The following is a 20,849-nucleotide window of genomic DNA, read 5'->3' on the forward strand; positions in this document are numbered from 1 at the left end:
GGACGGTCCAGACCAACAGCCGAAAAGCCGACCAATCAACCAGCTGCTTGCTACCACCTATGCATCGCCCTGGGACTCGGCGGCCTGCAGCTGTGCGTGGACGGGGAAAAGTTTATCGACATCGGCCGGTTTAGCCCGGCGAGACTGCAATAACTCTAGTACATGCATTGCGTACAGTGTGTCGTAATGTACATCGTTGGAGGTTTGTGGTACTATCATCGAAAGCAGAAAAAGGTATGGTGCAAGTAAGACTATGTAGATGGAATCGTAGATGACCTTCCGTTGAAAACAACAAAGAAAATGCGCCCTAGGAACCCAGTGATATATGATGAGCGTCCATGGTGAGTAATGAATATCATGCAACTAGCCGGGGGAGAACCTGGCTAGAAATGCTAGGGAGGCGGCTCGGGCGCCGCGAATGTGACAATTTGTTTCCGCCCCTCGCCCTCCTCCATTGGCAGAGGCGGCGTCGTCACCCGGGGCGTATAATAACCCGGCTCTACAGCCTGCTGGTTATCGGTGCCACCAACAAGACCGGTGACAGGCGTGCTCGACCGAGTGCTCAGCGCTGAATCCGAAGGTGTCGATGTCCCAGAACCAGACGGGCTGTTAGCCTGAGAGTTGCTTCCTGCATCGGTCTCGATCCGGGGCGGAGACTCGGACGGCTCGGTCCATATCCGGACCGCCCCATCGTGGCTTCCGGTGGCAAACATGAACGGTTGAGAGGCGGCAGAATTCCATGCTATGCAGGTCAAGTCGCCTCCAAGCACCTGCGCGCGGACGTGATGCAGCAGCACGGCAGATTGTCGGTCCCAAATATGAATGTCTCCAGCTACCAAGGCGAAGCGTGAGTCAAAAGCTATAGCAACCGGTGTGGGCAGGAACGACGCACCTTTACCAGCACAGAGAACTAGCTGGTCGTCTTTTCCACCAAAGTAACTGGGCCCTGCGAAGTCAACCGACACTTTAGGCATGTATGTATGCCTAAGTGTGAGTCGTACGGATGTGGTACTACAGTCGGCACGCGCTTTCACATGTTCCAGTTTCCAAAGTTGGGGAGGAGCCTGTAGGCAAGCGTGAACGGGCGTTATCGTGGATACAGAACATTCAGGCACACCTTATTCTCGTATGAGATTAAAGCGACCTGACCATTCCGTGAGATAGTGATGTCCCGCACGTCATTCAGTACCGGCGTCTGACTGTTGTAGACTCGCTCAGTACGACGTAAGCAACCCATAATACTTGTACTCACTTCTCGATCTGCTTGGTCTGGATGTTGTAGACCAGTAACTGTTTCTCCACCCTAGATTTGCTAGGCTTCAACCCATTCGGAGACGCAGTTATCGGCCCTACACCAAGCAGTCGTTGCGAGTCCGGGGTCACGGCGACGTCGTGGATCATGACCCGGTCAAACTCGTAGTAGTCGAGCACCTTCCCGGTATGAATATCCTAATCGACGAGTTCACTCTCGTTAGCCCGGTATTGCAAGGCCCGAGTAGAATGGGCGCACCAGCTGAACAACCTCGCTGCCCTCGACCGACATGAATGCGTTGCCCGAAGGCAACCACGCGACGGACTGGACAGCACGCTGCCTGTCGATGGTCTTGATGCACACGCCGTCTTCCGTCCAGACCTTTATCATCCGGTTGAGTTTTGTTAATAGAAGCTTTTCCGTCGGTGACCTTGAGGAGGCGCATGTTAGCAATCGCTCATCGTAACGGGAAGAGACGTACCAAGCGACCTGTCCGACAAAACCAGATGCATGTGCGAGTATCCGGTGAGACGTGCATGGGTCCTATATCCGAGTTCATGAGCAACCTCTCCACTTTTGAAGAAAACAAGAGGAAAACGCACCCCAACTCGATATATAATCGACGTCCGATCCCAGCTACTCGTCGCCAAGAACTTGCCGCTCGGCGAAAACTGCAAATGCTTCACCAGCGCACTGTGCGCCGGAATGTCCTGCGTGACCTGCAGCACCCTGAGCTTCGGCACAAGCGTGGCAACCCTCGACGAGCGCATCGCCAGCACTGGGTCCATCGCGAGCTTCCCGCCCTTGGATACGTCAGATTCAGTGCCTGCGGACGCGGTACGTTGGCGCCGCTTGATGGGAAAGAAAGCCCCCGCTCCACGGGACGGCAGCGCGCTCGTGGTCGCGGTCTGTAGCATCATCACGGAGCGCACCGCGGATGTGAATCGCTCGCGCGGGGAGACGATGGACGAGGGCGGAGGGGAGGGAAGGCCGCCGCTGTGGGCGCTGGTGAGGGCGTTGGGCGAGAAGCCGCGGGCGTGCATGATGGGCGGCGCAGACAACGGACCTGAGTAGTCTTCTTTCTCCATAAGAGTGGGCGACACGGGGCCCGAGGAAAAGGTCATCTCCATCGACTGCCGGATAGGTGGTAACGGCTCCGGGCTCTGCGAGAGCGCATACGGCAGGAGCGCTGTCGAGCCGCCAGCGCCCATGGTCCCCGTACCGGTGATGATTGTAAAGTTATCGTCGTCCATCCTATCCGAGTTCGAGCTAGGCAGGAGCAGGCTCGCCGTCATGCTCGGCACCCGGCGGAGCGAGTACGCGGCCCTGTTGAGCCGACGCGTACCCCACGACGCAATGCACTCGTACAGCCTGAATATGTGATCCGGGATGTATTGGTGCGTCGTCTCGGAGAGGACATCCAAAAGCCACTTCTGCCCGCGGTGGTGGATGAACGTCCACTTTTCTGAGCCAAACCACACTGAGACTGCCGCCAGGCCGAAGGACGTGAAGGCGGTGAAGACTGTGGTGATGATAGTCGTTATCGTACTTTGCCCGGAGGAGTACGTGAACAGAACGAGCCCGACGTCGAAGCAGGCCACGGATCCGACCAAGAACGCAAGGGGGGACCGTTTGATCCATATGAGGACCCACCAGGGTACTTTGTGGCCTGGGGAGCGACTAGGAGGGTCAGACGCACTGTATGTATAGCCCGACAGACATCAGACGACTTACTACATGGCTTGTTTCCACGACAGACCAAGCAAGCTATTGACAGCGGCAGCGATACTGAAGACCAGGGATGCAAACCAGAAGGTGTTGACGAGCTGACTTATGGCAGTGTCAGCTTCCGCGTATGAGAACTGAAGTGTGGTGGCTGTGACGGCAGAGAAGAAGGTGGCTACGGTGGAGAGGTTGAGCAGGTTGGACGCTCCGTGCTTCTGCGCGAATCGGATGGTAGGTACACCTAATATCATATTTGAGGATACAGTAGTACAATTCCCCAGAAACGTACGCACCAACTTCAATGAACATCGATAACGTTGACGTGATAGTATCAATGTGCTCGCCCATCTCCGTCGTGAGGTCATGAATGTACCGTTGAACCGCGGGGTACTTAAATTGGCCTACAAAAAGTTAAGCGCAAGAATACGATATGCCAGACAGTTATCTCACCTTTATACGTTCGCAGACAACATGCCCAATACTGTTCGCACCATAAGCGCCCGATATCAGGTCAGAGCTCGCACAACGCACCTTCAGATCGCCCTCAAATGACCTTATAGACGCGTTCACCGCCTCATCCGTAAACTCCGGGAACTCGTTCAAGCAGTTGAGAAACTGCATCACGTCCTTTGCAAAGCTGTCAAACTGTTCTGGAAGCGACTCAGCGTCGAGCGTATCGTCTATTGGCGGCCGCATCTTGCGGGTGGCGCCACCATTTTGCTTCTGCTTGCGCTTGCGCCGGCGTGCCATCAAGTTTGGGTTCACAAGAGACTCCCGGGGTTGGCGTAGGACCTTGCGTGGGAAGAGGTCGGCGGCGTTTTCGCGGAATAGAAAGAGAATTTGGGCGAGGCGCTCGCGCAGCCGAAAGGCGGAGCTAAGGATGCCAACTGAGCTGCCTAGTTGACGGGAAGCATTGGCGAAGTTTCGAAGCTGGTGTATGGCATTGAGTAAAACGGGAATGGATAGATGAGAGAGCACGTGTTACCTCTTTGTCGAGGTTTGTGATCCTCCTGCATAGAACGCATATAGTAAGCGCATACATCTTGCAATGAAGAAGGAATTACGCACACATGGAACTTGTGAAACTTCTCCGCCCCTTTCACTTGTAGCTGCTCGTCGATACTGGCTGGTGATAGCTTTAGCTCGAGGCTTGTTATAGCCTGGAGAGAGGTGTCGACTTACGGGCATCCCTATCGTCCTCGAAGCTAGGATTGTGCGGGTCTACCAATGGTTAGCCTAAGAAGCTTAAGAGAAGGTGAAAGACGCACCTCCATCCAAATCATCCACCTGAGTGAGCTCCGTCAGCGCATTAAGGAGACTCAAGAGAGTCTGCTTGCGCTTTGCGTGAAATCTTGGATTTGGGTCACTGGCACGAGGCATTTGGACCTCGTCATCTTCAGCAGCATTTCTAGGCGCATATACGGATGCCGAGCGAGTGAGAGGTGGCATAGGTGGGGGTGGCTCTGTTGGAGAAGGACAAGCGCTTAGAACACGTTTCAAGCAGACTCTTATATCACAACATACTGCTCATGCTAGCGAGATTCTCTCAGCGTGCGCTCAGCGCCTCCGGATAAACAAGGTTGGGGATAGCCGTTGCGTCGGGGTGATCCGGTTCGTAAAGATGTCGTAAGGCAGCCGTTTGCGGAGGCGAAGGGAGTTGGTCACCGTGCAGCCGCAGTCGTGAAGAGATGTGAGAGGGAAGTGGGGGACCGGCCTGGGGGCATCCAAGGGGCAAGTATGCCTAATATGCCCCGGAAGCAAATGGTCGAGGCAACGTGCCCACTCCTTCGGCCACAGGCACAAGCCGAACATCAAAACATGGCGCGCTCCTCTTGGCAAGGTGACGATTTGCCGGCGACATTGTCACGGTTGTTAAAATCCTGGAGACTTGGTCCGTTTGCTTGCTCGATGACCTTCGATGACTGAGCTCTCAGAATCTGGTCTTCCTTGACGTCTGTGTTGATGGCTGCTTGGCCCGGTGGTGCTTGGCTGTCACGGTCTCAGTAGAGAGCACAAGCTTGTTCAGTGAACGTTGCCTGTCCATCATTCCTAGCTTGCCGTAATTTACCTTACACTATCCTACACGAGCTCAACACGATGCAATCTCTACGTGTCCTCACTTCTGCTCAGGCGTCTCAACGTACATCGAGCGCATCATCGCCTCGGGATACCGTGTACGGTTTGCCCAGTCGGCTTTCTCAGCAAGCCCCCTCACCTCTTGGACGGCCTCGGGGCTTAGTTTGACGTTCACCGCACCAAGGTTCTCGTCCAGGTACTACAAAGAGCAAGTCAGATCGGCATATGCGACGAAAAGCCGATTCGATCAAACCTTGATTTTTTTTGTGCCAGGAATCGGGATGACGTCTTCACCCTGGGCCAGGAGCCACGCAAGAGCAACTTGACCAGCCGTAGCATTGTGACTCGCCAATCTTCTTCAGGAGGTCTGCCAACTTGAGGATATTCGGGAAGTTTTCTCTGGAGTATCTGGGGACCCTCCTCCGGAAGTCACCCTCCTCGAAGTCGTCGGGCGATTTCTATCAAAAGCGTCAGCTCTCAGTCCGAGCACAAAATTTCAAGAGCAGGTAGACTCACGTGTTGGTCAGTGACCAGACCACGCCCGAGAGGTGAATAGGCAATGATCTTCACACCAAGTTCACGCGCAGTCTTGAGCAGATTCAACTCGCCCTCGATGTCGAGCGTGAATGCTGAATACTCGACCTGGAGCGCCGCAATCGGGTGCACCTTGTGTGCGGCGCAGGGTGTTGACGGTGCACTCGGACAGACCGAGGTACTTCACCTTGCCAGCTCTGTGGATTCGAACCACTGAGTATGTAGATACGGTTGCTGTTATCTATCAAGACTTACTTGACGAGCTCGGCCATAGCTCCCACCGTCACCTCGATAGGCACCTCAGGGTCAGGCCTGTGAAGGTAAAACAGATCAACCTTGTCAACTCCAAGGCGCTCCAGCGATCGCTGAAAGTGAGCGTGACATGCTTCGGGCGTGCCATTGAGATTCCTGGCAGTTGTAAAGTCGACGCCAAACTTTGTAGCAAGGAAGATCTCGTCGTGCTTGCCCGTACGCTTGAACCTAGGTGGTAATAGTATATGTGAGTAGGCGCACACCAGAGCTACAGGGTTATCTGCTTCGCACCATTTACCAATCAGATCCTCGTTGTCGCCGTAGACATTTGACGTATCCCAGAATGTGCATCCGCTTGCGTACGCAGCATCGAGAACCTGAAGAGCAGCAACCGTCGTAGCCGTCAGTGCATCCCGGAAATCGCATGATGAAAGACGCACGAATCTTGAAACGCTCCTCATCGGGCCCGACGGCTCCATAGGCGATGGAGAGAGGGCCCATCCCACCAAAACCAATGGCAGAAACGTCATCTGTGCCCTTGCGCGTGGGGAAAGTCATGTTGTGTTTTTCTACCGAACTGGGTTATTGGGTTGTCTCAGGCTTTTGAAGTATGCTGCAGGAGCAGCAACCTCTGGCGAGCCTCGCCTTTTAACCATTCGTCTGGACATCGGCTGGGGCGACGCGTCAGTCCAGGGGCGGGCCGCCACCGGCTGTCAACATTCATCGTCACTGCACGTGTCAGTTCACCAGCCGCCATTTTTCATCGACATCGGTGCGCTGCAGCCTCAGTCTGTTGGTGACAACGCGAGGACGCCCCTTGAACGACCCGCAACGCGGGGAGTTGTTATTGCATCCGAGAGTATTTAGCACCCTTACTAAGATGTTGCCTCCTACAACTTCGGCCGACGGCTTTGCGTCACTTGCGTTTTGAGTTCATAGTACTGTCAATAGTATTGCTCGAGTGCACTGTGTACCAGAGTACTATAAAATTCACCATTCCGGCCATCGATACAATGAGAAGGCTTTCCCTTGCATGTGTTACATACTAAGCCAGGTCCTATGTGTCAAAATAACGCTATGCAATCTATGTGTAGGTGGCCTACAGTTCGTACTACTCGGAAGAAGCAATCCACGTATGAGCAGCCGTTTTCTTGTCTCACAGAACGCGCGAAATGGGTCCCCGCAGGATGAGCTGACAGCTCAATCATGACGACGAGAGCTCGCCGGAACAAGCAGCCAAAGGCCCACCATCAGCGCCATGAAGCCAACGAGCCTGTTGAATAAGCAAATACCACACCAGTTAGATGGACGTGCACGTTGACAGATTCAGGCGGCATTAAAGACGTACACAGGCTGTAGGGTCCTAATGCCTGCCTTGGATGCTATGGCGCCTGCCATGAACGGGAGCAAAGCAGAACCTGCTTGGCCAACGCCAGCGATCCAGCCAATGGAGCCTAAGAACTCGTAAGCATGGTGGTTGAATCATCAGTGGAGATGTTTACCTGTGAGAAGCCACCGAGGCAGCACTCTTCCTGCGTGATTCATTGCGATGGGATACATCGGGCCCATTAAGAGCCCAATAACTGCGACAGCAAAAGCGTCGCCTCCAAGGGAGGGGACAAACCAGACAACGAATTCGAGGCTGAGAAGAAGAAGCGTCAATCGGAACGAACGAAACTTCGAGAAGGTGGACATACGCGATGGCAAGAACGGCGTAAATGATGAGTGCCCGACGCTCTCCAATTTTCTCATTCACCCAAAGCAGGGTTAGACGGCCCGCCATTAAACCTGGTTGCGAGTAAGCTTGCATGTACGATTTCGGGAATATGCAAAAACGCGTACCACCAAAGAAACCCGTAGAGATGTATCCCGCTGAAGCACCTCCACCGCGAACATCGATGATATACGTAATCGTCCACCCTATGAGGCTGATGAGTGCTACCTTATCGTAGATTATCCTGTTCAAGTACGTACCACCAATAGTGACCTCGGTGCCCACATAAAACAGAATGAACAAAGCAAGTAGGTGCACTTCCTTCAAAGTAAGTATCTGCCGGAATTCGCTATGGCTGCTATTGCCCCTATCTCCAACAGTGAGACCGATTTGTGCGAGGCACTCTACATGGACGGAGCATCAGCAAACTGTGTGATTATATGGTGGCTTCGCAGCGGCATACCATCTTGGTTCTTGAAGCGGAACACAACCGAATAGATGACGAGGTTCACCAAAGATAGTCCGAGCGTGGTCAAGAAATGGAACGACCATCGCGGAAGCGTTGAAAACTGTGTTGCGACCAGAGGGGAGAAAAGTGCTCCCGCGCCTTGGAAGAAATATGTCAGCAAACCGTCTGGGGTGTCACAAGGGAGAACTTGTCTCACCATACGCCTACAAGCAAATCAATCAGAGGAAGGTTTTTAAAGTTAGTACAGGAAGACTTACCGCCATGAGAATAGCCATCTTTAGTTCAGCCTTGTCTTTCATCTTGGCCACATAGCCGACTGCTTGTGCATTCTGGTCTTTGGGTCAGTAAACATAGTAGACGAACGGTAATGGCATACCTGTAAAGCCATGCCAAACCCTCCGATAAGGTATCCAGAAACGAACGCAGGGTAAGGGGGCGCGGAAGCCTGAATTGCATAGCCCACTGCCTGCAGAGCAGATCCTTCTCATCGTTACGATCATTCAGTTGGGACAAGATTTGACCGCGAACGCGCACCTAGTACAATCAACTTCCCGAACCCTAGCTTCTCGGTCAAGAACACGTTGGATATAGCTCCGGACACGAAACCCTTGTTTACAGCGTTATGTGCTGTCTTCGAGGATGAAGGGCCAATAGACTCACGATACATGCGGATACAAAGAGGAGGGATACAACAGCATAGTTAACCTACAAGAGCAGGTAGAGTTAGCGTAATCGAGAATCGGCCGGACGAATGCGCTCACACTATACACTTTCTGTATTCTTGGCAAAAGAGGGCCGTTGGAGGCGTCATTCCATCCCTCCACGAAAAGATACATGGACAGTGCTGCAAGGTGTACGTGCGATCGGATATGCTGCGCCTTTGTGGGAGCCTGAGGTGACGATACGGATCCCATAGAGGGAGCGATGGATGGATCCTTCGACTGAGGAGCAACGGGCTGAAGTTCGATGGCACTGGAGTGACCGTCCGCGATATCGGTGCTAAATCTTGGTTGATATGGCTCTGCAAGAGCGGCAGCTGCTGAAGCCCTCAGCTGGGCATCACCGACGGCCTTTCCGGCGTCGAACAGGGGTGCAGAGAGAGACATGGTAAGACTACAGCCAGAGAGGGAGACACGCTGTAGCTCCTAATCCGAGATAGAGGGCGAGAGGATCATATACGCAGTCGCAGGTCGGGTAATCCATGTGGCTTAGGCTTGCAGTGTGTTTGGATATCGGATGCTGGGACCGAGATGCGTACCTACTGAATGGAAGGTGATCCAGAACGAAGATCAGGGTTCCACCTTGCCTCCAGGGTGCTTGATTGACGAAGTTAACAAGGAGCAGCTGACAGTGTACGGCCTGTGAACTGAGCGCACATAACGGGTTTAGAAACCTTGATAAGAAGAAAATGGGGACAGTCGGCACCAACGGGTACATGCAGGTGTGGAAAGTGCAAGCCTACTTACGTCAAGGGAGTGTCAAGGGCCGGTCTAAGGTCGGATAAAGTCTATCACCGTGCTGAGCAAAGACGCTGACCGGAACCTTCCGAGTCCGGACCTCAGAGGAGATTGCCGTTCAGAACGGGTGCAAAAGCATTGGCACTCACATCTCCCTATACGATGACTACCCTAGCAATCTTATGTTTTCCCTGCCCCGCCAGGTAGCCCTAGTACCACACCATAGTGGATCTCCACTTGTTGAGAGCTAGATGAATGCAAGTACTACTCCTCAAGATTGAAGATAATAGCAAGGACGTCATGGACCAGGGAAAATGCGGGCGAAGATGATGAAGAAGCGGTGTTGGCCTGGATGTGGCTTGGGTCGACGTTGAGCATCACGCATCAATTTAACGGAAGAATGCCTCACCCTGATTGGAACTAGTATTTACTTTCTCCAGGCTGAGTGTTGCGTCATCTGTCACTAGAGCGCTCACGCCGGTTGCATCGGCTCAGCGCTCACGCGCACGCCCAGGACTCAGTCACAGCCATACCCTTCTGGGGGCCCTCAGGTCGGTTCCCCGACCCACTTAACGTTGTCTCTTCTTTAGTGCACATATGTACACGCATCAGTGGTCTTCTCAATTTAGTCCATTGGTACGCAAGTATCCCCGGAATATTGGTGATCATTGGAGGTGCTGTTTTGGGCGGTTTGTTATCACAAGCGCGCTCGTCGTGATGTTTGTGTGCAGCTAGGCACAGATAGTACGAATTTGCACGTCCAAAAAGAGTTTATACACTTGCAGCGAACCACCATAGTTTGACCTGTGTTCGCCACTGAACCATGTTAATTATAGCAACAAACCAATCTCGGATAGCGGGGCTCCAGATGTTCTAACTCTAGGTTATAAAGATCACCTACTCTGGTAGTTATCCATGCCTTCCCCCTGATATGAGCTCGTCACTCAATACGGATGTTTGGCTTTCTCGAGTTAATGGCTACGTGAATTGTATGTCTCTCCTAGTTTTTTTAGGCCCATTGTTGACCTTTCTGCGCAGGGACAGCGACCGTGTTGATTGCCTATGATTACGGTGAGCTACACTGAGGCCAACGAAACTAGCCATTAGTATTACGCTGACTTTGATTCAGTATTGAATCTTGGTCAAGAGGTGAGACTTATGCCTGCTAAAACCCTTCATTTACGACTCTGACAGTTTCACCTGAACCCGCGAACGTTCTCCAGATCGACCTTGTCTGGGTAAGTCTGAGCAACCTTGGCCCTTTGATTCCCTCACAGTTTGATCGCAGTACCACAAATCCTCGAAAAGGTTCAAATTTATATATGGGATAGTGCGTTCTCATAACTAATACGGACACGGAATCATGGTTCTCACTCTCATTGATCACGTCTTACAGCTGCGCTACGGCGGTTTCGTGTTCTTTGTCTTGTGAATGGTATTCTCATCCGTGATGAAGTCCGCCGGCTGAGACGTTGACGTGATAGTTTCCAATTAAGTACGTGGTCCCTCCAGATATACCATCCACATATATTGACTATTCCGGCTAAGATGGACCTCTTGCGGTGACCTATGCAGTATGTTTCATTTGACTTATACTACTTCTTTGAATTGTGACGTTTCTTCTTCGGAAGGGGTCAGTGGTTATTAATACTGGAAGATTTAACAAACTGACAGACTAACAATCAATTTAAAGATGTAAGGAGTTTGTTCCCCCTATAAGAAGCCATAGCGCTAATATGTCCTCCCCCCGGAAAGGCTATGCGTATTTGATTGTGGCCAACGTAACATTCATGATATTAATCGCCACTTTGCAAGGTAGAAATATCGTACACTTTCACGTCATATGTCTCACTATGCGGCTTACTAGGTATGATGGCGACGCGAGTATATGCCATGTCTCGGAGGTCCAATACCGTCTCCTTGGTGTTATTCACGGGTTACGTGCTGGTACAGCTTGAAAACGTAGTCTCAACCCTCGTCGCAATATTTCCAGCAAAGTTTCAAGGTGCGAAAAGAATTCTTGCCCTTCCTGCTCAAATTATGAATATCTCGAATCCAGAGAGCTCTTCTTCTTCTGAGGGTAACACCATTAGCTGCGGGTCAAGTCTATCGCCAAGTAAAACGTGGTTGGCCGTGTCTGGAAACTTTGTTCTCGCCGCTTACGATCTCATTCTGGTCATCATGGCGCTTCATTATTTCCGTAAAGATCTACAAGAGGTTCATTCTCGGTCAATAACATGCTTCATGAATGTTGTCTTCAGAGACCACATTATTTATTTTATCCTGTAAGCATGATTCTTAATCTTATGGTGCCCGGCATCGTTAACGTGGATCACAAGAACATTCCTCTCCATGATTTTCAGTGCCTTTTCCTTGGCTCTTCAACCTATTATGGTGGCTCAGGTAAAGTATATTCTACCACGCTGAATTCGGAACAACTAATAATCAAATGCACAGACAAATGCAGGAAATACGCTTATGGTCTGCGCCACCGTTGGGGGCATGCTTTTCATTCTTCAGACATGCATGGCAGGGCCTCTCATGATGCTTAGCATTCGGCGTCATGAGGCTCACGCTTTCAGCGTATTTGCACCCGAGGGGACAGAACTCACAGTCCGCTTTGCGCATCCATCAAATATTGAGAGTGCGAGAGACATGCGATTGTCCATATTGGAAAAGGACCGGGATTCCTACGAATCTTGAGGTTTAGAGCTGCGATGTTTCCCTATGGTACGTCAAAGCTGACTTACTTCGTATATGATTGAAAGACCTCACTCTAGCTGTATTTGCTGGCGGCCTTTAACACTCATTGATTGAATTGGACCAAAAATGCGTTGGAGTCAACAGAAAATACATGTATAAAATACGCTCAACCTAATAAAGTTAATAATCGTTGTCCTCGCTCATTTATCCAAAATCAGAGAAATGAGATACTGGCTGCTCAGAAGCACGGATGTGCAGTCTTGGATGAGACAGCTGAGCACTTCAAAGAGCCGCAGCGACTCAGCTCGCCGCCCTCCTTTAGAACACATAGACAAAGGTAGTACTCGCTGCATCGCATCTCGCGCGTCTTGATTCTTCTGGACCAGGTGGGCTGGTCCAGTTGCCCCGCGTGTCAGCATCAGAGCTCAGGCCTCAGGGTTGACTAGCCTGGAGCTGCCTGATTGAGGGAGAGACGATGGCGTCGCGCAATCCCGACGACAAATCCCAATGTAGTAATCAGCATTGAAACTCCGAATTTGCTCCCGGGCCTTGATATATGATAAGTTGAGAAACCTTTCAACCGGCACTCGCATGTGTCCGACATCTATCTTGCGTATGGAAGATCGCATGGTGTCCCTTTCCTTTCACTGAGGGTCCGCGTATCAGGTCTAGCCGTAGCCCCGGTTCTTCAAACCGTATGGACATTCCTCTTGTATCGTAACTTTACCATCCGCTCGTATCTGGATCACCAAAAAGTCTCTTCAGGGGTGTGGAGGTTCGTTAGGGAATAAAATCCTGTGATTAGTTCTCTGAATCCAAACCTGTAAGGGCATCGTTCTGTTTCTGGTTTTCTGCTATCAACTCAAGAAATCTGGTACCGCGGTTAAAAACGGATTCAGATCATTATGAGTTGAATCACTCAATGTTCCTTGCTCTCTTATCGCCTCTTCAGCTTGTCGCGACTGATCATCCCCTCAATCCTGGTTGCGCGTATACGGACTCTATTGCTAATTCCGTGCAGTGTGCTTCTGCTGGAAGATTATTCCTCGTTATCGCTCGCAGTCCTCATGACAACCTGTTCTTCTTCGCAGGGCGTTATTGTGCAGACCACCGTTCCAGTCCCATTCGGCTAACTCTTCAGAAGGTGGCGTGTTCTTGCGTCACTTATGCCGTGCCTCAACACCGACGCTGTACCATTTATCCACGTGGTATCCCTGTGATTTCTCTGACACCCGTACTTGAAAACCATTACTTCAGGGCCGAAACGTTGCTTTCGGCTATTTTCTGGTCCTTGATATCATTTGGTTGACCCGGGCTGGGGTGGGTTCGGCTGCTGCCGGATGCTACTAAAGGTGTATGTGCGCGGAGCTTTTGGCGCTCCTAGAAAGTCGCCATATGCATGATCATCATGTTTCATTCTTCTGGCGCTGAACCTTGTTTATTATAGTAAAAACTTTATTATCTATGGAGGATCGCATGGCTCTGGATTTTAGAGTCGTCCGACCTTCTCCAATATAAAAACTTTCGCTTGGGCAGTTATCCGTGCCAACTCCCGGTATGACCTCGTCGCCCGACACGGCTGCTTTGCTCGTTCGAGTCAACGGCTACGTGAACTGTGAGTCTCCCCTAGGCCCTTAGCTTGATCGCTGACCTCCATTTAACTAGGGATAGCGACTACATTGATTGCGTACAACTATGGTACGACAGATCAGTTATGAGTTGGAGGAGTCAGGCATAACGCTGACTATAGCTTAGTACTCAATCTTGGTCAAGAGGTGAGTGTTGTACCGACGCCCCTTGGTCCGCGACACTAACTGGAATCATCTGAACGCGTGCGTGCTCCTTAGATCGACCTTGTCTGGGTGAGTCTGGAACCATGGCCGCTTGAGGCTATCTCAATCCCAAGCGCAGTGTCACAAGCGCTCCTCCACAATATTCAAAGCCATTTACGGGATAGTGCGCCCTCATGTCCATCACGGATGTCAAGTCGCGGTTCTCAATCTGGTGCATCGTCGTTTTACAGTTACGATACGGCGGTCTCACGTTCTTTATAATGTAAGCATCGGTTTCCGCTAGGATGCGACCCGCATCACTGATAATCTTGTGAAAAGCTTTCAGCTAAGTACGGAGTCCTCTTAGCTGTATTCCATTTAGTGGCTGACCGACTCTCGACTTAGATGAGTTTCTTGTTGTAACCTATGCGGTATGTCATTTCTCAGCTGCGTGCTACTTCCCTGAATAATCCTTCTATGTTTGTTTGGGAAGGGGTGTGTACGATTCACTTGTCATATCACACAATCTCATGTAATCCCTGACGCTGATGATCAAACTTCAAAGATGTGAGTAAGAAGCCCCTTCCGTTCATGAGAACCGAAGCCCTAACACAGTCTCCTTCCGTGAAGGCTATGCGTATCTGATCGTCGACAACGCAGTATATTTGCTTGTGATCGCCACTTTGCAAGGTAGAGACAGTGTAGAGTTTTATTCGACTTTCTCACCACAGTTTACAGGCATGATGGCAACGAGGGTATACGCCATGTCAAGGCGGTCCAGGACAGTCTTCTTTGTCCTGCTCGTAGGTTTCGTGCTAGCGCAGGCTGAGAGTGTCGTTTCCACATACGCTGCTATCTTCCCTATAGAGTTCGAAGGTACGTCGGACCCAGAAACTAGACGAAGGTGCTTGTCTGAACCATCAAATCCCAGGGAACTCTTCCGGTGCTACCAACACCGGGAGCTGCGGGCCTATTCTATCACCGAGCAAAACGTGGCTGAACGTCTCCGGCAACATCGTCCTCGCCGGCTACGAGCTCCTCTTGGCCGTCGTCGCGCTCTATTATTTCCGCAAAGACTTGAAGAACATCCTTCGCCACTCGATCGCTAGCTTCATGAACGTCGTCTTCAGAGACCACATCGTCTACTTCCTTTTGTACGCATATTCATTGACATTGCCGAAACATCGGCTATCCTAACATAACGCGCAGAACTTTCCTCGCCATGCTGTTCAGCGCCGTCTCCCTGGCGCTTCAATCGGCCGCATCAGTCCAGGTGATCCAAAACTTCCGCGCTGCGAGAATTTGGCCGGCTAACGATCAAATACGCAGTCCGACGCTGGAGAAACGCTCACAGTCTGCGCCGCCGTAGGAGGAATGCTCTGGATCCTTCAAACGTGCATGGCAGGGCCTCTCATGATGCTCAGCATCCGGCGCCACGAGGCCCGTGTCAGGGGGTTTGGAACCGGCGGAACGGAGCATGCGATCCCTCTCACAATATCGTCGGGTCTTCACAGCGAGGGCAACATGCAAATGGAGACGCTACGATACAGTAAGGGTTAGAAGGCGTCGATTATTCCGGAGACAAAGTCGTCGGGACGTCACATTCTGTTGATCTTTGTATTACTCTGTACCGGTTCATGGGCCACTACGCAGCCTCTCATGCGCTTGTTGACTCTGACCTGTAACACCTATTGCCTTTCACTCGTTGACTTCGACCTATACCCTTCGTTAACTCTGACCTATACCACTCATTGACTCAACCTGTACCACTCATTGACCCCGACCTCTAACTCTCATTGAATTGGACAAAATTAAAGAAGAAGAATAACAACGTAAAAACAAACACAAAGAGAGAAAAAAATCTCAGACAAGATCCGCGCGGCCCTAAAGCCAAAGCCAAAGCCAAAGCCAAGCTAATAGTTATTCGCCCCGTTCACCTTATCCTTGAGCTGCGAAATAAACTGCTGATAGCTCGGCAACACGTCCGCGCGGTCCTGGATCAGGCAGCTCAGCGCCCACAGCCGCAGCGGCGGCTCCCCGTCCTCCTTGACCACGTACAGGTGCGGGTAGTACACCCCGCGCCGCATCTCGCGCGTCTTCTGGATCACCGCGTTCACGCGCTGCGAGAACGAGTTCTCGAGCAGCGGCAGCGTCGTCTTGAGAATCGCACACACACACATCAACATCGTCAGCTGAGCTCAAACGCTTGTAGACGCAGGGGCACTCACCTTGCCGCCCCGCAGGGCGTCGTAGCCCGGCAGATCAAACACGTCCATGATCAGCTGCGGCACCGCGTCCCGGCCGACCCAGAGGAACACCGTCTGGCCGTCCTCGATCAGGAACAGCCCGTGGCGCTCCAGCCGCTCAGAGGTGAGCGGCAGGGGCGTGGGCATGATGATGCCGTTTTCACCAACAGTGCCAGCCTGCGCATCGCTCATCGTCAGACGTGTCTCTACAGTAGTAATCATGGGACCTGGTGCCTACCTCGGGAGCCATATTGTGCAACGAGTAAAAGTTGGGATGGATGTACGGGATCAGCGTCTGCGCAGGCAGCTGCGTGAGCAGAGCCTGCGCATACGCGCGCAGATCCGGTGGAATCTGGGCACTCTGGCGGACACCAACCTACAAAAAACCACAATCTCAACATCCCTCGCACCAAGCGAAAAAAAAAGCGCTCGCAAACCCACATTCTTCAACAGCCCAAGCACCAACACCGGCAACATCTTCAAATTCTCCGACACCGCCAGCTGCGCACTCGCGCCCGCACCCGCAGCCGTCATACTGCTCTTATACGCCACCAAAATCTCCACAACCTTGCTCATCAGCGCCTCGCGCGCGTCCTCGAGCTTGTGCGTCAGCGAGCGCTCCACCGCCTTGTTCGCGAGCAGCGTCGCGATCGCCACCTGGTCCGCGCTCGCGAACACCTCCGAGAGGCTGCTCGTCGTCGGGAACGCCGACGTCACGACGCGGATGCGCCGCTCCCCGAAGCATGTCGTGTGTAGGATCGCGGTCTGCAGCACGACGAACGGCTGCGTGAGCGTGTCCTCGATCTGGATCTCGATCGCGTACGACTGGTCCTGCGACACCGCGGGCATCGCGAGCAGGTCCGTGGACCGCACGAAGAAGTTGCCGTGGAAGGTGGCGAGACGGAGGCCTGGGGAGCAGTCGTGAGTTCGGTAGCCACACACATAGAATCGTGCTACTCACCCTTCGATGCACGGACACGGGTGATAGCCTCCAGCATGATGGGGGTGGCCAGAACCTCTCCGAACTCGTGAGCGAACTTGATAGCGTCTTCCGAGCGAGCGGCGTTGAAAGCGGGGTAGAAGTACGTCTGGCCGGAAGTGTAGTGCGGCAAACACGCTAGGTAGAGAATAAGCAAATTGACTCTAATACGATTATTGACCCGCCTTACCAAGACTGGCAACATCCTGGTACGTAGAGCTGAACAGGAACATATCCACAGCAACCTGAGCACGAGAGCACTCGATGGCAAACGTCTTGTAGAACGGCGTGCCAGCCTGGAGAAGTCCCGATTCCTGTCAGGTCGTGTGAGCGCCTATCCTACGCTCAGTTGATTCTGGCTGCTTTACTCACCTTGGACGTGCCGAGAATCTTGGGGTCTTCTCTGTTCTTGAGTGCACCAGCACCGATGCTAGGCAAGCTCGAGCACAGAGCGATGATCTTGCCACCAATGGGAGCCTATCACCACAATCAGCCACCGCCCTCTCCCATTTAACTATACGAGTCCTCACCATCAGCTTGAAGCCAGCCTGGAGGGCAGGGCCCAGCGCACAGCCGACCGTGTGGTTGTCCTGGAACATGTCGTTGACGCGTCCCATAAGGTTCTCGAGCGCCACCTTTGCCTCAAGGACGTTGACGAGCAGGTCGGTCGGCTTGGGCAGGAACACGTCGTCCACGTCCGAGACGACGAGCATCGTGGGCTCGGTTTGGCCGGGCTGTTCGTGTGGTCAGTTGGGCGCCCACACGTATACGCTGAGAACAGACGTACAGGCATGGAGAAGAAGTAGAGCGAGACGTCGTACGCGATAATGGCGATCTTGGTGCGCTGGTCGTCGTTTGGCAGTCTCTCCAGGTTCTCCAGGAGCGTGCGAGTAGCGGTGGCCACCATGCCTGCGTCGTCTCCATAAACGAAGGAATGGGATTCAAAAGTTATATATACGCACCGGACTGAACAGCAGAGTGGCTGACGTCGATGAGGATGACGTAGACCGTAGGCTGGGGAGGGCGGACCATGTACTCAGTGGGCGCGACGAACTCGACCACGCCGTGGTTGAGCTCGGGGCGGGACCACCTGTCACCGGGCTGATTCCGCGCTTGGTCCCAGTCAAAGAGCTGAGGGACTTCGTTGGACATGTTACACACGCAGCACCGCCAGCTGAAACCCCCATGAGCCAAAACATCACACTGATAAAGTACCAAACGACGACTCACCGGTTGCCCCCATCGATAAACTGGACATACGGATTGATGTACATCCTGCAGCGCCTGCACCGCGCAATAACCGTGTCCGTCACCAGCGGAACCGGCTGGTCGCCCTCCTTGACGGAGCGGTACGGCACAGCGACGAGCGCGAGCGGGATCTTGGACTTGCCGAGGAGCGAGCTCGTCGTCGGGATCGCGCGGAGGGTGGAGCGCTGGTAGCTCGCGTCCGCGTTCGCGTACGGCGAGTTGGAGATGCACGAGTTGGGCGGGAGCAGGATGTCGGGCGGCGGGCGGGCGAGCTCGCGCGGGTCCGGTGGGGACGTGAGGAGGTTCGTCGTGTACAGCTGCAGCGGCTTCTGCCCGCCCATGCCCATGCCGCCGAACTGGCCGGCAAGCTGGTCCATCTGCTGCTGCTGCGCGGGCGGGTGGTACGCGGGCTCCTGGCCGAAGCCTTGCGCGTTGATGTACTGCGGCTCCTGCGGGGGCGCGTAGTATTGGGCCTGTCCTTGTTGCTGCTGCTGCTGGGCCGCGAACTGGTTGTCGCCCGATAAGCCGGGGGTGAAGAGCTGGGGGCCGGCGCCAGGGGGAGGGACTTGCTGAGGGGGTGCAGCGCCGTAGCCGGGCTGGTCGCCGTATCCGTCACCACCACTGTAGTAGGCCTGGGTCTGGCCGGCCGCGTACTGGCGTCGTTTTGCGTGTGCCTGTGCGGGACCAGGCGGGGAAAGCGTAGAGCCGTCGACGGGTGCTGTTGGTGCTTGGTTCGGGTCCTCCCATTGTGTGTGCCCAGTGGCCGTTTCTGCGATGTGTCAGAGGTGCAGCTAGGGTTGGAAGGACTGTGGGGTGTGCGCACCGATGAAGAGATATCGCTGGTTGGGCTCGTTCCTGCGTGGGTGTTAATCCATAAATTTTGTGCAGCTCAATCGACACGTACCACTCTGCAGTCCAGCCTGGGGGCAACTGTTGACCTTGGGTAGCCATTGGCGCGACTTTTTGGAGAGAACGGAGTTTTGTATCGAGAGGGCAGACGGCACGGACACGTAGCTAACACGTACAAACAACAGACACCTTCCGCTTAGGTCAACTCACTGACGTCTTTGTTACACGGCCATTCCCAATTGCTGTATCTATCATAGCCTTTGCACTGGCGAGACACATAACAAGGCAAGATGATCACCTATTTTCAGAGTCTGCGGCTTCTGCTGTCATATGGCACCCTCAGCTTGCACTAGGACTGGCGGTTCTATAACCAAGTAGGACTGTGCTAGATTAGCTGCAAATAATGTCTAGAGATCACTGAAAGCAGAAGCACTACGACTTCTTCGCCTTCCCCTTCTTACTCTGCTCCAACCGCGCCAGCAACACACCCACACACTTCTCCAGCGCCGCCGTCTCCTCCGCCTTGGCGTCCGCACAGCCCGCCCAGCGCACCCGCAGGTTCTCGTCGAGCAGATACACGTACCCGACGTGCCGGTTCACCATCCCCAGCGGCTCGCGCACAAAGTCCATGTTCTGGCTCGAGACCATGTACGTCGGGTGCAGCTCCGCCGGCGTCGCCTTTGCGATGGACGAGAGGAAGAGCGAGACGAGGAACGACTTGAGCAGGTTTTCTTGCAGGTTCACTTGCACGTATTTGTAGAGGGGGTTGGAGAGGAAGCGGGCGTTGGTGGGTTCGGTGAAGCCTTTGACGTGGATCTAGACACGGAGAGTTCGCGTTAAGGGTAGGATAAGCGAAGATGGATGTATGCGTACCTCGGACATACGAGAGTTGAGCATGGATACGACAGAGATGTTGCCTCGGCATATGCTCGTCGTGTGCTGCTTTTTCTTGCCATCCAGCGTTGTACCCATCATATTCGGGAAATAGAGTGCTTTCTGCGATGCCTTCAGCATTCCGAATAACGCAACTATTCATCGTGACATACGTCTTCACGAATGTTAACATTCGGAGCTATCCATGTCTTGCCACCATGATGCCGCGTCGCGTTCAAGTCCGTGAAATATCCCTTTCCCACTTCCTTAATCCTATCGTAACAGTAGCCCATCATCAGTGGGATGCGCCAAACGCAGCACAGAGGGACTTACAGCTGCTCCCGCTGGGCCATGCGGACATCTTGATCCATCAGCTCCTCGCGCGTAGTTGACCAGGTCCGCTCAGCAGCGATCGGTGGCTGCCTGAGACCAAGCGGACGCTGCAACAGGGGAATGGGGGGCGCGTCATCCGTGGATTTTGGCTTCTGCGCCGGCTTTTCAGGCTTCGTGCTACTGCCAGCCCGATCATTACCAGACTCTGCAGAACCTGATGAGGACGACGACCATCGCCACGCCTCAAAAGCTTTCCGCCGCGCGTAGTTCGCGCACCTCAATGACGCAGCGCCTGTCCGCGGGACGAGCAGGCTAGAGAAGGAGAATGACATGTGGGTCTTTTGTGGACACGAGTAACGGCGGCAGA

The 20,849-nt window shown here is 53.3% G+C and overlaps 8 protein-coding genes across 8 annotated transcripts; 3 read left to right on the forward strand and 5 right to left on the reverse strand.

The window, feature by feature from the left end:
* Positions 1-110: 110 nt before the first annotated feature.
* CONPUDRAFT_108396 (WD40 repeat-like protein) lies at positions 111-4,676 on the reverse strand. The gene is made up of 16 exons (XM_007773314.1): positions 4,502-4,676; positions 4,246-4,440; positions 4,160-4,198; positions 4,046-4,103; positions 3,963-3,987; positions 3,509-3,907; positions 3,428-3,458; positions 3,271-3,378; positions 2,987-3,218; positions 1,855-2,932; positions 1,734-1,795; positions 1,511-1,682; positions 1,253-1,449; positions 1,118-1,199; positions 893-1,064; positions 111-832 (listed from the first exon to the last, which is right to left on the reverse strand). Exons 1-16 carry the CDS (start codon positions 4,506-4,508, stop codon positions 393-395), a joined length of 3,297 nt encoding a protein of 1,098 aa, XP_007771504.1. The 5' UTR covers positions 4,509-4,676; the 3' UTR covers positions 111-392.
* A 112-nt stretch (positions 4,677-4,788) lies between these two features.
* On the reverse strand, positions 4,789-6,500 carry CONPUDRAFT_167475 (Aldo keto reductase). The gene is made up of 8 exons (XM_007773315.1): positions 6,280-6,500; positions 6,131-6,216; positions 5,843-6,067; positions 5,775-5,784; positions 5,570-5,719; positions 5,307-5,511; positions 5,098-5,252; positions 4,789-4,966 (listed from the first exon to the last, which is right to left on the reverse strand). Exons 1-6 carry the CDS (start codon positions 6,367-6,369, stop codon positions 5,344-5,346), a joined length of 729 nt encoding a protein of 242 aa, XP_007771505.1. The 5' UTR covers positions 6,370-6,500; the 3' UTR covers positions 4,789-4,966; positions 5,098-5,252; positions 5,307-5,343.
* A 539-nt stretch (positions 6,501-7,039) lies between these two features.
* On the reverse strand, positions 7,040-8,936 carry CONPUDRAFT_60951 (MFS general substrate transporter; the record flags this gene model as incomplete). Its single annotated transcript, XM_007772945.1, has 12 exons — positions 7,040-7,112; positions 7,188-7,293; positions 7,342-7,481; positions 7,537-7,627; positions 7,682-7,759; positions 7,814-7,957; positions 8,017-8,160; positions 8,276-8,351; positions 8,399-8,505; positions 8,557-8,629; positions 8,683-8,727; positions 8,784-8,936. The coding sequence occupies 12 exons, from the start codon at positions 8,934-8,936 to the stop codon at positions 7,040-7,042; spliced, it is 1,230 nt and encodes a 409-aa protein (XP_007771135.1).
* Positions 8,937-10,410: 1,474 nt separating this feature from the next.
* On the forward strand, positions 10,411-10,911 carry CONPUDRAFT_156457 (uncharacterized protein; the record flags this gene model as incomplete). Its single annotated transcript, XM_007773316.1, has 6 exons — positions 10,411-10,468; positions 10,518-10,550; positions 10,609-10,628; positions 10,703-10,717; positions 10,768-10,809; positions 10,876-10,911. 6 exons carry the CDS (start codon positions 10,411-10,413, stop codon positions 10,909-10,911), a joined length of 204 nt encoding a protein of 67 aa, XP_007771506.1.
* Positions 10,912-11,372: 461 nt separating this feature from the next.
* Positions 11,373-12,182, forward strand: CONPUDRAFT_91889 (uncharacterized protein; the record flags this gene model as incomplete). The annotated part of the gene is made up of 4 exons (XM_007773317.1): positions 11,373-11,484; positions 11,539-11,764; positions 11,819-11,882; positions 11,937-12,182. 4 exons carry the CDS (start codon positions 11,373-11,375, stop codon positions 12,180-12,182), a joined length of 648 nt encoding a protein of 215 aa, XP_007771507.1.
* A 1,557-nt stretch (positions 12,183-13,739) lies between these two features.
* Positions 13,740-15,735, forward strand: CONPUDRAFT_167478 (uncharacterized protein; the record flags this gene model as incomplete). Its single annotated transcript, XM_007773318.1, has 12 exons — positions 13,740-13,797; positions 13,848-13,880; positions 13,938-13,957; positions 14,030-14,044; positions 14,094-14,138; positions 14,206-14,237; positions 14,294-14,304; positions 14,360-14,389; positions 14,585-14,644; positions 14,693-14,830; positions 14,886-15,108; positions 15,164-15,735. 12 exons carry the CDS (start codon positions 13,740-13,742, stop codon positions 15,321-15,323), a joined length of 825 nt encoding a protein of 274 aa, XP_007771508.1. The 3' UTR covers positions 15,324-15,735.
* Positions 15,736-15,867: 132 nt separating this feature from the next.
* On the reverse strand, positions 15,868-19,378 carry CONPUDRAFT_60506 (CPII coat sec24 protein; the record flags this gene model as incomplete). The annotated part of the gene is made up of 13 exons (XM_007772914.1): positions 15,868-16,110; positions 16,183-16,377; positions 16,439-16,576; positions 16,642-17,108; positions 17,162-17,317; positions 17,370-17,493; positions 17,552-17,656; positions 17,710-17,913; positions 17,967-18,088; positions 18,142-18,353; positions 18,410-19,196; positions 19,251-19,275; positions 19,328-19,378. 13 exons carry the CDS (start codon positions 19,376-19,378, stop codon positions 15,868-15,870), a joined length of 2,829 nt encoding a protein of 942 aa, XP_007771104.1.
* Positions 19,379-19,633: 255 nt separating this feature from the next.
* Positions 19,634-20,814, reverse strand: CONPUDRAFT_128126 (uncharacterized protein; the record flags this gene model as incomplete). The annotated part of the gene is made up of 4 exons (XM_007773319.1): positions 19,634-20,092; positions 20,150-20,272; positions 20,323-20,422; positions 20,483-20,814. The coding sequence occupies 4 exons, from the start codon at positions 20,812-20,814 to the stop codon at positions 19,709-19,711; spliced, it is 939 nt and encodes a 312-aa protein (XP_007771509.1). The 3' UTR covers positions 19,634-19,708.
* Between the last annotated feature and the right edge of the window lie 35 nt (positions 20,815-20,849).

The sequence above is a fragment of the Coniophora puteana genome, assembly GCF_000271625.1.
Source record: "Coniophora puteana RWD-64-598 SS2 unplaced genomic scaffold CONPUscaffold_10, whole genome shotgun sequence".
Classification (NCBI taxonomy): Eukaryota; Fungi; Basidiomycota; class Agaricomycetes; order Boletales; family Coniophoraceae; genus Coniophora; species Coniophora puteana.

Coding starts and splice junctions, on each gene's coding strand:
- CONPUDRAFT_108396 (XM_007773314.1), bottom strand. Junction 4,199..4,245: donor GGTGGATGATTTGGATGGAG/GTGCGTCTTTCA, acceptor AACCATTGGTAG/ACCCGCACAATCCTAGCTTC. Junction 1,796..1,854: donor CGATTATATATCGAGTTGGG/GTGCGTTTTCCT, acceptor ACTCGGATATAG/GACCCATGCACGTCTCACCG.
- CONPUDRAFT_167475 (XM_007773315.1), bottom strand. CDS start 6,369: ATGACGTTTCTGCCATTGGTTTTGGTGGGATGGGCCCTCTCTCCATCG. Junction 6,217..6,279: donor TGAGGAGCGTTTCAAGATTC/GTGCGTCTTTCA, acceptor GCTGCTCTTCAG/GTTCTCGATGCTGCGTACGC. Junction 5,512..5,569: donor GTCTGGTCACTGACCAACAC/GTGAGTCTACCT, acceptor CGCTTTTGATAG/AAATCGCCCGACGACTTCGA.